The 11,075-nt window shown below is 40.2% G+C and overlaps 2 protein-coding genes across 2 annotated transcripts; both read left to right on the top strand.

Moving 5' to 3' along the window:
* Nucleotides 1–4,740: 4,740 nt before the first annotated feature.
* On the top strand, nucleotides 4,741–7,048 carry LOC139566268 (myb/SANT-like DNA-binding domain-containing protein 4). Its single transcript, XM_071387328.1, has 9 exons — nucleotides 4,741–5,134; nucleotides 5,420–5,490; nucleotides 5,578–5,754; nucleotides 5,845–5,906; nucleotides 5,989–6,075; nucleotides 6,163–6,204; nucleotides 6,273–6,446; nucleotides 6,526–6,561; nucleotides 6,660–7,048. The coding sequence occupies exons 1-8, from the start codon at nucleotides 4,977–4,979 to the stop codon at nucleotides 6,559–6,561; spliced, it is 807 nt and encodes a 268-aa protein (XP_071243429.1). The 5' UTR covers nucleotides 4,741–4,976; the 3' UTR covers nucleotides 6,660–7,048.
* On the top strand, nucleotides 6,743–8,685 carry LOC139566269 (putative nuclease HARBI1). The gene is made up of 4 exons (XM_071387329.1): nucleotides 6,743–7,214; nucleotides 7,284–7,399; nucleotides 7,496–7,607; nucleotides 7,702–8,685. The coding sequence occupies exons 1-4, from the start codon at nucleotides 6,743–6,745 to the stop codon at nucleotides 7,743–7,745; spliced, it is 744 nt and encodes a 247-aa protein (XP_071243430.1). The 3' UTR covers nucleotides 7,746–8,685.
* The last annotated feature ends 2,390 nt before the right edge of the window (nucleotides 8,686–11,075 follow it).

The raw sequence follows: 11,075 nt of genomic DNA, 5'->3' as shown, positions 1-11,075 counted from the left end.
ATGCATATATTAGCAACTGGGACTGGGGAGCAGGCAGTTTACTATGGGCACCTCTGTGCACCTTTCATCCAAACTACTCAATACTGCCCCTGCAGCCATAAGAAGAGAAAAGATGGAGGATAATAATAAGTACATGTTAACAAGGTGATGTCTAGCAGATATCATACATACACACTATAGGCAAACTCAATCTGTTTTAGATCACAAATAATTTCCCCCTATACAGGGTATCCTTGTGCCATCTGTTCCTATGGCGCCTGGCACTATAAACATGATCCAAGGATGACACCAACTAAATGTATCTTAACACCCGTTGTTATTTGAAAGGCTACTGTCTCTTCTGCTCGTTGGCTATTTCCATGTGGCACTCCTAAAGTAAAACACTCTCAAGCTGGAAAGGAGTGGGGGTAAAGACAAATTGGTGTTAAATCAGAGTGGGAGATGCTGGAGGGACACTTAAAAGCACTAATGCTTCAGAACAGGAAATTAACCAGCAAAACTGTGGTAATAGCCCACGATGTGGCATGCTTTGCAAACTGCCGGTCTGTAACTTTGGGGACAGGAAAGGAACCCTGCAAAACTGGCCAAATATGTGATATCTTCTACAAGCTGTCACAGAAGATGAAGCCAACAATCTTGCGTTCAGTTCCCACACTTAGCCGAGGCCAAGTAATTAGCATTTCGAGTCAAGATGAGTTGACAGATTCACTTTTCCTGAGGTTAGATTAAATCCATTAAATACTTTTTCTTCTTCGAATAAAGGTCCATTTAATTTAGTTCCTTAGCAACTAAAGAAGACAAAGTCTAAATATATCTTTGGGTTATTCTTGAATTGTGCTGTAATGCTGTCCTTGGACTTTGGCACCATGTAAAAACACAAAAAAATAACAAATACAAATAATACATGGTTCATTTTATTAAACTGTTATTTAATAAGAAAACATATGTCAGTCATTCATACTGTAAAACATATATATATACAGTGGGGAGAACAAGTATTTGATACACTGCGGATTTTGCAGGTTTTCCTACTTACAAAGCATGTAGAGGTCTGTCATTTTTATCATAGGTACACTTCAACTGTGAGAGACAGAATCTAAAACAAAAATCCAGAAAATCACATTGTATAATTTTTAAGTATTTAATTTGCATTTTATTGCATGACATTGCATGACATAAGTATTTGATACATCAGAAAAGCAGAACTTAATATTTGGTACAGAAACCTTTGTTTGCAATTACAGAGTTCATACGTTTCCTGTAGTTCTTGACCAGGTTTGCACACACTGCAGCAGGGATTTTGGCCCACTCCTCCATACAGACCTTCTCCAGATCCTTCAGGTTTCGGGGCTGTCGCTGGGCAATACGGACTTTCAGCTCCCTCCAAAGATTTTCTATTGGGTTCAGGTCTGGAGACTGTCTAGGCCACTCCAGGACCTTGAAATGCTTCTTACGGAGCCACTCCTTAGTTTCCCTGGCTGTGTGTTTCGGGTCGTTGTCATGCTGGAAGACCCAGCCACGACCCATCTTCAATGCTCTTACTGAGGGAAGGAGGTTGTTGGCCAAGATCTCGCGATACATGGCCCCATCCATCCTCCCCTCAATACGGTGCAGTCGTCCTGTCCCCTTTGCAGAAAAGCATCCCCAAAGAATGATGTTTCCACCTCCATGCTTCACGGTTGGGATGGTGTTCTTGGGGTTGTACTCATCCTTCTTCTTCCTCCAAACACGGCGAGTGGAGTTTAGACCAAAAAGCTCTATTTTTGTCTCATCAGACCACATGACCTTCTCCCATTCCTCCTCTGGATCATCCAGATGGTCATTGGCAAACTTCAGACGGGCCTGGACATGCACTGGCTTGAGCAGGGGGACCTTGCGTGCACTGCAGGATTTTAATCCATGACGGCGTGGTGTGTTACTAATGGTTTTCTTTGAGACTGTGGTCCCAGCTCTCTTCAAGTCATTGACCAGGTCCTGCCGTGTAGTTCTGGGCTGATCCCTCACCTTCTTCATGATCATTGATGCCCCACGAGGTGAGATCTTGCATGGAGCCCCAGACCGAGGGTGATTGACCGTCATCTTGAACTTCTTCCATTTTCTAATAATTGCGCCAACAGTTGTTGCCTTCTCACCAAGCTGTTTTTCTATTGTCCTGTAGCCCATCCCAGCCTTGTGCAGGTCTACAATTTTATCCCTGATGTCCTTACACAGCTCTCTGGTCTTGGCCATTGTGGAGAGGTTGGAGTCTGTTTGATTAAGTGTGTGGACAGGTGTCTTTTATACAGGTAACGAGTTCAAACAGGTGGAGTTAATACAGGTAATGAGTGGAGAACAGGAGGGCTTCTCAAAGAAAAACTAACAGGTCTGTGAGAGCCGGAATTCTTACTGGTTGGTAGGTGATCAAATACTTATGTCATGCAATAAAATGCAAATTAATTACTTAAAAGTCATACAATGTGATTTTCTGGATTTTTGTTTTAGATTCCATCTCTCACAGTTGAAGTGTACCTATGATAAAAATGACAGACCTCTACATGCTTTGTAAGTAGGAAAACCTGCAAAATTGACAGTGTATCAAATACTTGTTCTCCCCACTGTATGTATGACTGCAGAAAACACTGAGGGCAAGCAAATTGGCTTTTAGTAGATCAACAGAAATATACTGTATATATTATTTTGAATGCCAAACGTTTTACAATATAACCAAACAAAATATATTGTTACAAAATTGTTTCAATAATGTAAAAGGAATACCTGTCCCTCAATTTAATGTAATTCTTGTTATCACTTAAAAGAGAAGAAAACATTTTAAACATACAACATCCTTGAGTATGTGGAGTGATTAGTGCCAAATATGAAATTAATAAATGCATTTACATTTTCATATCAGTGCATATGATTAATTTCACACTGAAATTGCAATGTTAAAATGAAAATCGAAAATAGTTGATTGGAAATTGGAAACAGTAAAAGGGTGACATAATAAATAAACATTTTGGTATCTCAGATTGTTCTGGCAATTCTCACATAGAAACTTAATCGAGAGGAAGGATGTTTGAAATGCTGTTCATTTTTATCATTTTTTGGGGGTTAAGAAAATCATAATGAAAATTGAAATTTTTATGCCCCTTTTAGACCTATACATGCCTCCTGTTAGACCTTATGATCTGTGAACCGTACATGATACAGACAACATATTGGTGTCATTGTACTCTTTACAGTGTGCTCTAACATACAGAGTATCACATTTTAACATTAATTTCTTCTACATAAAAAATATTAATATGAATATCTCAAAACTACTCTTTTTAATTTTGTTCATTTTTAGAGAGCTTCTATTTGCATTTTTGTAAAAATGCTGTTATTAACATAGACTTGTTTTAACATAGCCCTGACATACTATTTAAACCAATGAGTGTTTGGAACTTTAAAGTAAATTATCTCAGAATTATCTTATAAAAGATTAAACCTTATAGTCTCAAGCTCTTGTATACAGTATGTTGAATAATCAAGACATACTCCATATTTGAGAACACAATATAAAGGGGTATAATGACACCAATATGTTGTATGTATCATGTACGGTTCTTGGATCATAGGGTCTTAAAGAAGTCATGTATAGGTCTAAAAAGGGTAAAAAAAATGCCAATTTCATTATGATTCTCAAAACAAATTTGTGATACAAATTTAAAAAGCATGTCAAACATCTTTCTTCCCAATTGAGTTTCTATGTAAGAATTGTCAGGACAAATTCAGACACACCTCCAAAAAGTGTCGGGCTAAGCTGGCATGGAATCGCCCAAACAGAAATTCTAAATCAAAATGGCAATGGTAAACAGAAAATGGTAAATGGTCAACAGAAAATGGTAAATAAATATAACCTTCATTTAACTAGGCAAATCAGTTAAGAACAAATTCTTACACTATTTACACCATTTCCAATTTTAATTGAACCATTTTCTATTTACATTTTGCAATTTAATAGTGGCACGCTCATGAAAAAAAAAACATTTATCATTTCCACATTCCTATTTAGCATTTAACCCTCAAACTACCAACATAATTTACACACAGATTACCAACTGGGGTAAATTTGAGCTAATTATAAAACTTTATTCTTATCAAACATGATTAGACATGTAAATAATGTTTTCTAAAATAAGAATGGACCAAAACACACTCTTATTTTAGCAAAAGTAGAGTTAATTTGCATATGCTGCCAAAAGGAAATGTCACGAATCCCGCTTCCTGAGTCTGTTTTTGCCTGTGTTCTGTCCTGGAGTGTTTTTTCCGGTGTCCTGGAACGCACCCTGTCTGGTTGCCGGGCGACGTAGCTAGTTGGAGGATCTCTGAGTACCCGCACCTGTATCCCATCAGCTATCTGCACACCTGGTCCTGATCATCACCCCTCCACTTCATAAGCGCTGACCTGACATCCATTCCCTGCCGGATCGTTAGCCATGAACAGTATGTTGTGCCAGCGTATCAGCCTCCAGTTTGATAGAGTTTGTTTTGTTGTTTTGTACGTCTTGCTTGCCTTGAACTTACCTCCGTTTTTTCTGTCTACAGTCATTCACCCGGAACACTCATCCCATCCCTACCTGGTCGTCGGTGACTTCAGTTACTTCCTTGGATCTGCTTACTCAATTCCATCAACTCACCTCCGCTGCCCGCTCCGCTACTTGGATTTTTCGATCACTACATTTAAACTTGTAAATAAATACTCACCTTCGTCTTACTCTCCTTGTCCAGGGGCCTGTTGCACAAAAGTAGAATTAAGACATCCGGGATAAATGACTCAGCTGAGCTCAATGAAGCCAAAACATGTGCGTCCAGGCTTAATTGGTTGCACAAAGACCAAGCCAGGATGAGCAGACACGGATTCATTAAGCCAGGTGAAACCAATCCTGGATAGGTGCGCGCTCACGGCTCACTCAAATAGACCCCGCCACAGATCACAGATTAACTGATTTACCATGGCAACTAGAGCCGCGTACTTTTCCCCGTCGGAAGCACAAATCCTCATGGAGGCATACGAGGAGGTAAAAGATATAATTAAGAAGAAAGGCAACACCGCCACAGTGATAAAGCAAAGAGAAAAAGCGTGGCAAAGTATTGCAGACCGCCTGAATGCGTAAGTAGTGCACAATTACACACTCACCGCTCCGCTGAAACATCACAATTACAATTCAAATATTTAATTCACATCTCCAAAAATGCAGTTGTACTGTAATTATGAAACGGTTAAATTTTTTATTGAAATGCACTGCAGATATGAGTGAAATTGTGTAAAGTAACTCCATCACACTGTATAAAGCTATGATACATTTTTTGATATTTTTACTGAAAACAAGACAAAAATACCAAGTAATTTTTTGCAGTGTGACTCCATTAAATGTGTGTGTGTGTGTGTGTGTAGATTAAACATGAACGGGCCAAAACGGACATGGCAGCAGGTCAAAATCAAATACAAGAACATTCTGCAGAATGGTATGGTCCCTGACTAATATTTAACAAAGCACAAGCATATATTGTACCCAGAAGGTGCCTGCTCACACATTGTCTGTACTGTTTTAGCAGTGAAAAAGAATACCCACAGACAAGGCACGGGTGGTGGGTCACCAAAGGCTGACCTTACCCCAGCAGAGGACATGGCCTTGGAGCTAAATAAAGGCAGGCCCGTCTTAGAGGGGATCCCTGGGGGGAAAGAGACGAGCATAGGTTCCTCCCAAGATGCCACCCGCTTCATTCAAGGTATGTCCTTCCATCTCTACATGGGATACAACCACATTCATATTGAATCAATTTGGACTGTCTGACTTTGGTTTACCTATTGCCTTGCAGTGTCTGGCAGCACTGTGTTCCTGTTAGAGCCACCAGCACAAGCACCAGACGATGCTGATCCAGTGAGTACTCCATCAAAGGCATACTGTAGGCCTGGCATGTCTTGTCTACTAGCTTCAATATGAATCCGATTAAATGTGATAGGGTGAAGGCCCCAGTGCAGCAGCAACAGCACATGATGGAGACGATGATGAGGAGGAGACCATCTCTCTGGATTCCAGAAGGCATGAGGTATCATGTTAAGACTGTGAAAGTACTATTTACTCTACAATGGTGAGGAGTCCTCATCAAAATCAAAAAATCTAATTTCTTTTACAGGACCCAGATGCTATACAGTGGGAAAACCAGCCTGGCAACATAGTGCGTATTAATAAAAGGACACCACATCCTGCCAAATTCCAGCTGCGCTAATTGTATTGTGTTCACAGAGCTCACAAGCTATCAGAAAGTTGTATGGCAACCACCTCCGGCGCCAAATAGAACTGGCAGACATAGACATTCAGTACAAGAAGAAAAAGATGGAAAATCTTGCACTGGAGTCCGAAATAAAAAAGAGGACAATTAGGAAACTGGACCTTGAAATAAAAAAACTTGAGAGGGAGGTGAGATATGCCTTCAATGTACACTGTATGCTAACTGTAACACAAATGTATTAATCATTATTTTTCTTTCCTCCCCCAGCTCCAAGAAGATGACACAGCTCAAAATAAAAATTAGGTATATTCTCGTAAAGTCAAGTGAGCCATGACATATGAGCTCTTATTGTGAGCACACAGGACGGTGGCATCTTTCTAAGGTTTTTTTTATTTTCCCAGCAATCAGTACAACCAAGTCATCGTTATAAGGCATCGCCCTCTTTTGCCCACCCCCCCAGCACCAGGTGTGGCCACTAGCCTATATGAAGGCCCAAAATTGTGTGTTCCTTTCTGCTCTGACAATGGCATGCCCATTCGTGCGAGATGTGGTGGATGAAGAAGCACTTGTGCTGAGGAGAGCCTTCAGGCGAGAAAGGGTCTTCAGGGACCGGTTGGACCCACTGGCCTTCCCTGATGACCATCTATATGAAAGATACAGGTTTTCTGCAGATGGCATCAGGTATCTATGCAGACTACTGGGTCCCAGGATTAAGCACCGCACTGCACGGAGCCATGCACTGAGTGTGGAGCAAATGGTTTGTGTGGCCTTGCGCTTTTTTGCTAGTGGAGCCTTCCTGTACTCAGTGGGGGATGCAGAACAGCTGAACAAGGCCACAATTTGCCGCACAATAAGGAGTGTGTGTCTGGCTATCAAAGCATTAGCAGATGTCTTCATCTCCTTCCCTGGCCACAGAAGACTCTGTGACATCAAAGAGGAGTTCTATAGGATTGCAGGTAAGAGGATCTACAAATTACAGGACAACTGTTAACACATAGTAGGATACTCATTACTTTGTGTGACAGGTTTCCCCAATGTCATTGGTGCAGTGGACTGCACACACATAAGGATAAAAGCCCCCTCAGGTGCCCATGAGGCCGATTTTGTGAATAGGAAATCCTTTCACAGCATTAATGTTCAGGTGAACATAACTTTTTGATATTGTCCATTGACGAACACTCTGCATTGCCAGTGATGTGCATTGATTGGTGTAATATTCCTCATCTTATGATTTCAGATGGTCTGCAATGCTGACTGTGTGATCAGCAATGTTGTGGCAAAATGGCCTGGCTCAGTCCATGACTCCAGAATCTTTCGGGCCTCTGAAATCTATCAGTGCCTATCACAAGGTAAGCCACACAACCCCTATTTATAACCATCATGGCTGTGTCAAGAATATCACTGTGTTTATGAGGTAGTAATGATGAGATTTTGTGTTGACAGGTGAATTCTCTGGTGTGTTGCTGGGAGACAGGGGGTATGGCTGACAGCCTTTTCTCCTGACACCTTTCACAGACCCCCAGGAAGCACAGCAGGCCTACAACCATGCCCATGCCAGGACCAGGGCCAGAGTTGAAATGACCTTTGGCCTCCTGAAGGCACGCTTTCACTGCCTTCACAAATTAAGGGTCAGCCCTGTTAGGGCATGTGATATTACTGTGGCTTGTGCTGTCCTCCACAATGTGGCCTGCCTGAGGAAGGAGAGGGCCCCCAGAGTGCCACCAGCCATGGACTGGGACAATCCGGCAATCTTCCCTGATGACGACAGTGGTCGGCTGCTGAGGGACCAATATGTGTTCAATTATTTTAGTTAGTATGTGTGCTTTCAATTTTGGTTAAATATGTCCTGCGGTGGCAGAGGAATTTGGTTTTTTTTGGGTTCGTTTTTTGACGAATTTGGCCTCTTATGATGTTTGTGCGGTATACTGTGTGTAATACAAGGCTGCAGGGAGGCTACTGCATCCATTCATTTGTCTGTTCAGTTGATGTGTATGGATTTGTCCTGCATTTATTTTAGTGTGCAGACATGCAGGGTGTGTTATATACAGACCTTTGAATGTGTATGTATCATTTTGTATAATATGCTTGGATTCTGTGCTTTCCATCTTGTAGAGTCACTGTGACTTCAGTTTCGAAAGGAGCTGATGGTTTACCTGCTTTGTTTTGTCCTTATTCAATAAAGGAACATAATGTTACACATTGTGTTTTTATATTCATATGGAATGTGTATTTGTTTATATGACAGAGTACTAGGGCCACACTGAAGAAAAAGGATAAAGTCATAAATTTATGAGGCTGGTTCTTTCTGCAGAAAAGCTACATATTGTTTTTACAGTTTTGATACTTATGACAATGTGATACTTAATATTCTGGCACATCAGCATGTCTTTGTTTATGAAACCATACTGAAGTACAATTTCACGAAATGCCCCACATCTGTCATTTTAACAACTGTCCTCCTTTAAAACAACTGGTTACAATATTATGACTTGTGTTTTTTTCCCCTCTGTGGCCCTAATATTCTATTATTTTATATATAGCCTTATAGTCTATGGGAAACTGTAAATTATCTAATGATAGCAACATCATCTAAAAATCATTTTTTATCCAAAATCATTGAAATTAATGATCACAAACGTTTAAATAATAACAGTGGGTCTAGTTATATGTGATAACAATGTATAGTGAGCAGTGAAATAACTATTGGTTTCCATTTGTGGTGACTGCTGACTGACATTAGGGATGAGATTAAATAGATCCTGGAATTTAGCCTGGTCTGGAGCAGGCTAGCTCCACAGAATAAATCTCCATGGTAATTTATACCATAACATATCCTCCTGCCCCCTATCCATCTTTAGTGCAACCGGATTACGGATCAATTGAGCCAGGATCACCAAGATATCCTGGCTTAATCCCTTATCCTAGTTTTGTGCAACAGGCCCCTGGTCTGCTTCTGGGTTCTACTTCAGAGAACCGTGACAGGAAATATATGTTTTCCCTTATGTAATGTGCTTATTCTTTTTAAGGTTTTTGTAATTCATTTTTATTTAACAAGGCAAGTCAGTTAAGAACTCATTCTTATTTACTATAACGGCCTACCCTGGCCAAACCCAGACGACACTGGGCCAATTGTGTGCCACCCTACAATCCACATTAATATTCAAATGCATATTTACCATCATTTGGTTGTAGTATCATTGTTTTTAGATTTGTGAAGTAAATATAAATTATTTCATATTTATGTGGTAAAATATATAAATGTTAAATATACTTAATTGTTGGGCCTCCCGAGTGGCACGGTCGTTTAAGGCACTATATCACAGTGCTTGAGGCTTCACTACAGGTCCGGGTTCAATCCCGGAGTGTGTCGCAGCCGGCCACGGCTGGGAGACCCATGAGATGGCGTACAATTGGTCCAGCATCGTCTGAGTTAGGGGAGGGTTTATATAGCCGGGTTGTCTTTGTCCCATTGTGCTCTAGCGACTCCTGTGGCAGACCGGGGGGCATGCACGCTGACACGGTCGCCAGTTGTACGGTGTTTCCTCTGACACATTGGTGTGGCTGTCTTCCGGGTTAAGCGAGAAGTGTGTCAAGAAGCTTGGCAGGGTTGTGTTTCGGAAGACGCATGGCTCTCGACCATTGCCTCTCCCGAGTCCATATGGGAGTTGCAGCGATGGGACAAGATTGTAACTACTAATTGGATATCACAAAATTGGGAAAAAAATATATAAACAATTATAATAATATACAGTACCAGTCAAAAGTTTGGACACACCTACTCATTCAATGGTTTTTCTTTATTTTCACAATTTTCTACATTGAATGTTCCTGAGTGGCCTAGTTACAGTTTTGGCAAGACTTGAAAATGGCATTTTAGCAATGATTAACAACCAACTTGACAGAGTTTGAAGAATTTAAGAAAATAACAATCAGCGAATATTGTACAATCCAGGTGTTCAAAGCTCTTTAAGACTTACTTAAAAATACTCACAGCTGTAATCATGGCTCAAGATGTTTCTACTGTAACATGCCATGTCTCAGGTTGGTGAATACTTATCGAATCAAGATACATTAGTGTTTTGGTGTTCATAAATGTGTAATAAATGTTAGAATTCTTCTTCCAGTTTGATATTACAGAGTATTTTGTGTAGATCGTTGACCAACAATGACAATTAAATACATTTTAAGCCCACTTTGTAACACAACAAAATGTGGAATACATTTTGGTAAAGAAAGTCAAATGCAAGTTTAAATGCCACCGCAATTCAAGAATGACCCCTTTATTAATAAATATTGGTCTTAATTCATTCTGTTATATTTTTATTTAATCATCTAAATTAATTTGCCAGAAGACTGCAATTGCAATTTTGAATTAAAAAATAATGTTTTCATTATCTCATTATGGTAAAGATAATCTCTCTTGGACAGACTGCGTAAACATAAACGGTACAGTAGATCTGACAAGATACAACAGGGTGCATGAGATTGAGCAGCATTAGTTCCAGTGCTGGTTATTTGGACAAATCACATATTTCATAGGTGTTAATTAACATCTTTCGAATTTCAGAAGGGGAGGGAAAATTTGGCCCATAGACATGCCCTTAACTTGCAAAGAGACAGGGCGGAGCTCTTTGTTCTGGTTCCGAGCCTCGTTCTCTTTCTTCTCTTAACGCGTACTGTATGGATCCAGAACTTTATCGAGCCTCTGACCAATATTGCAAGACTTTAGTTCTGTGTTAACCGAGGTTATGGTAAAGCATTAAAAATGAATGAAACAAATTATAAAAAGGTTTTGAACACTAAGCTTTAAACGTGGT

This window comes from Salvelinus alpinus, chromosome 38 (assembly GCF_045679555.1).
Source record: "Salvelinus alpinus chromosome 38, SLU_Salpinus.1, whole genome shotgun sequence".
NCBI classification, from domain to species: domain Eukaryota; kingdom Metazoa; phylum Chordata; class Actinopteri; order Salmoniformes; family Salmonidae; genus Salvelinus; species Salvelinus alpinus.
The sequence above is the reverse complement of the archived record's forward strand: the minus strand, read 5'-3'. Positions and strand labels throughout refer to the sequence as shown.

What these genes read in the sequence shown, in the direction of transcription:
- LOC139566269 (XM_071387329.1), top strand. Translation starts at nt 6,743, where the DNA reads ATGAAGGCCCAAAATTGTGTGTTCCTTTCTGCTCTGACAATGGCATGC. An exon ending in GGAGTTCTATAGGATTGCAG is followed by an intron (nt 7,215 to 7,283) that starts GTAAGAGGATCT and finishes TTTGTGTGACAG; the next exon opens with GTTTCCCCAATGTCATTGGT. An exon ending in TTCACAGCATTAATGTTCAG is followed by an intron (nt 7,400 to 7,495) that starts GTGAACATAACT and finishes TTATGATTTCAG; the next exon opens with ATGGTCTGCAATGCTGACTG.
- LOC139566268 (XM_071387328.1), top strand. Translation starts at nt 4,977, where the DNA reads ATGGCAACTAGAGCCGCGTACTTTTCCCCGTCGGAAGCACAAATCCTC. An exon ending in ATTGCAGACCGCCTGAATGC is followed by an intron (nt 5,135 to 5,419) that starts GTAAGTAGTGCA and finishes GTGTGTGTGTAG; the next exon opens with ATTAAACATGAACGGGCCAA. An exon ending in TGCCACCCGCTTCATTCAAG is followed by an intron (nt 5,755 to 5,844) that starts GTATGTCCTTCC and finishes ATTGCCTTGCAG; the next exon opens with TGTCTGGCAGCACTGTGTTC.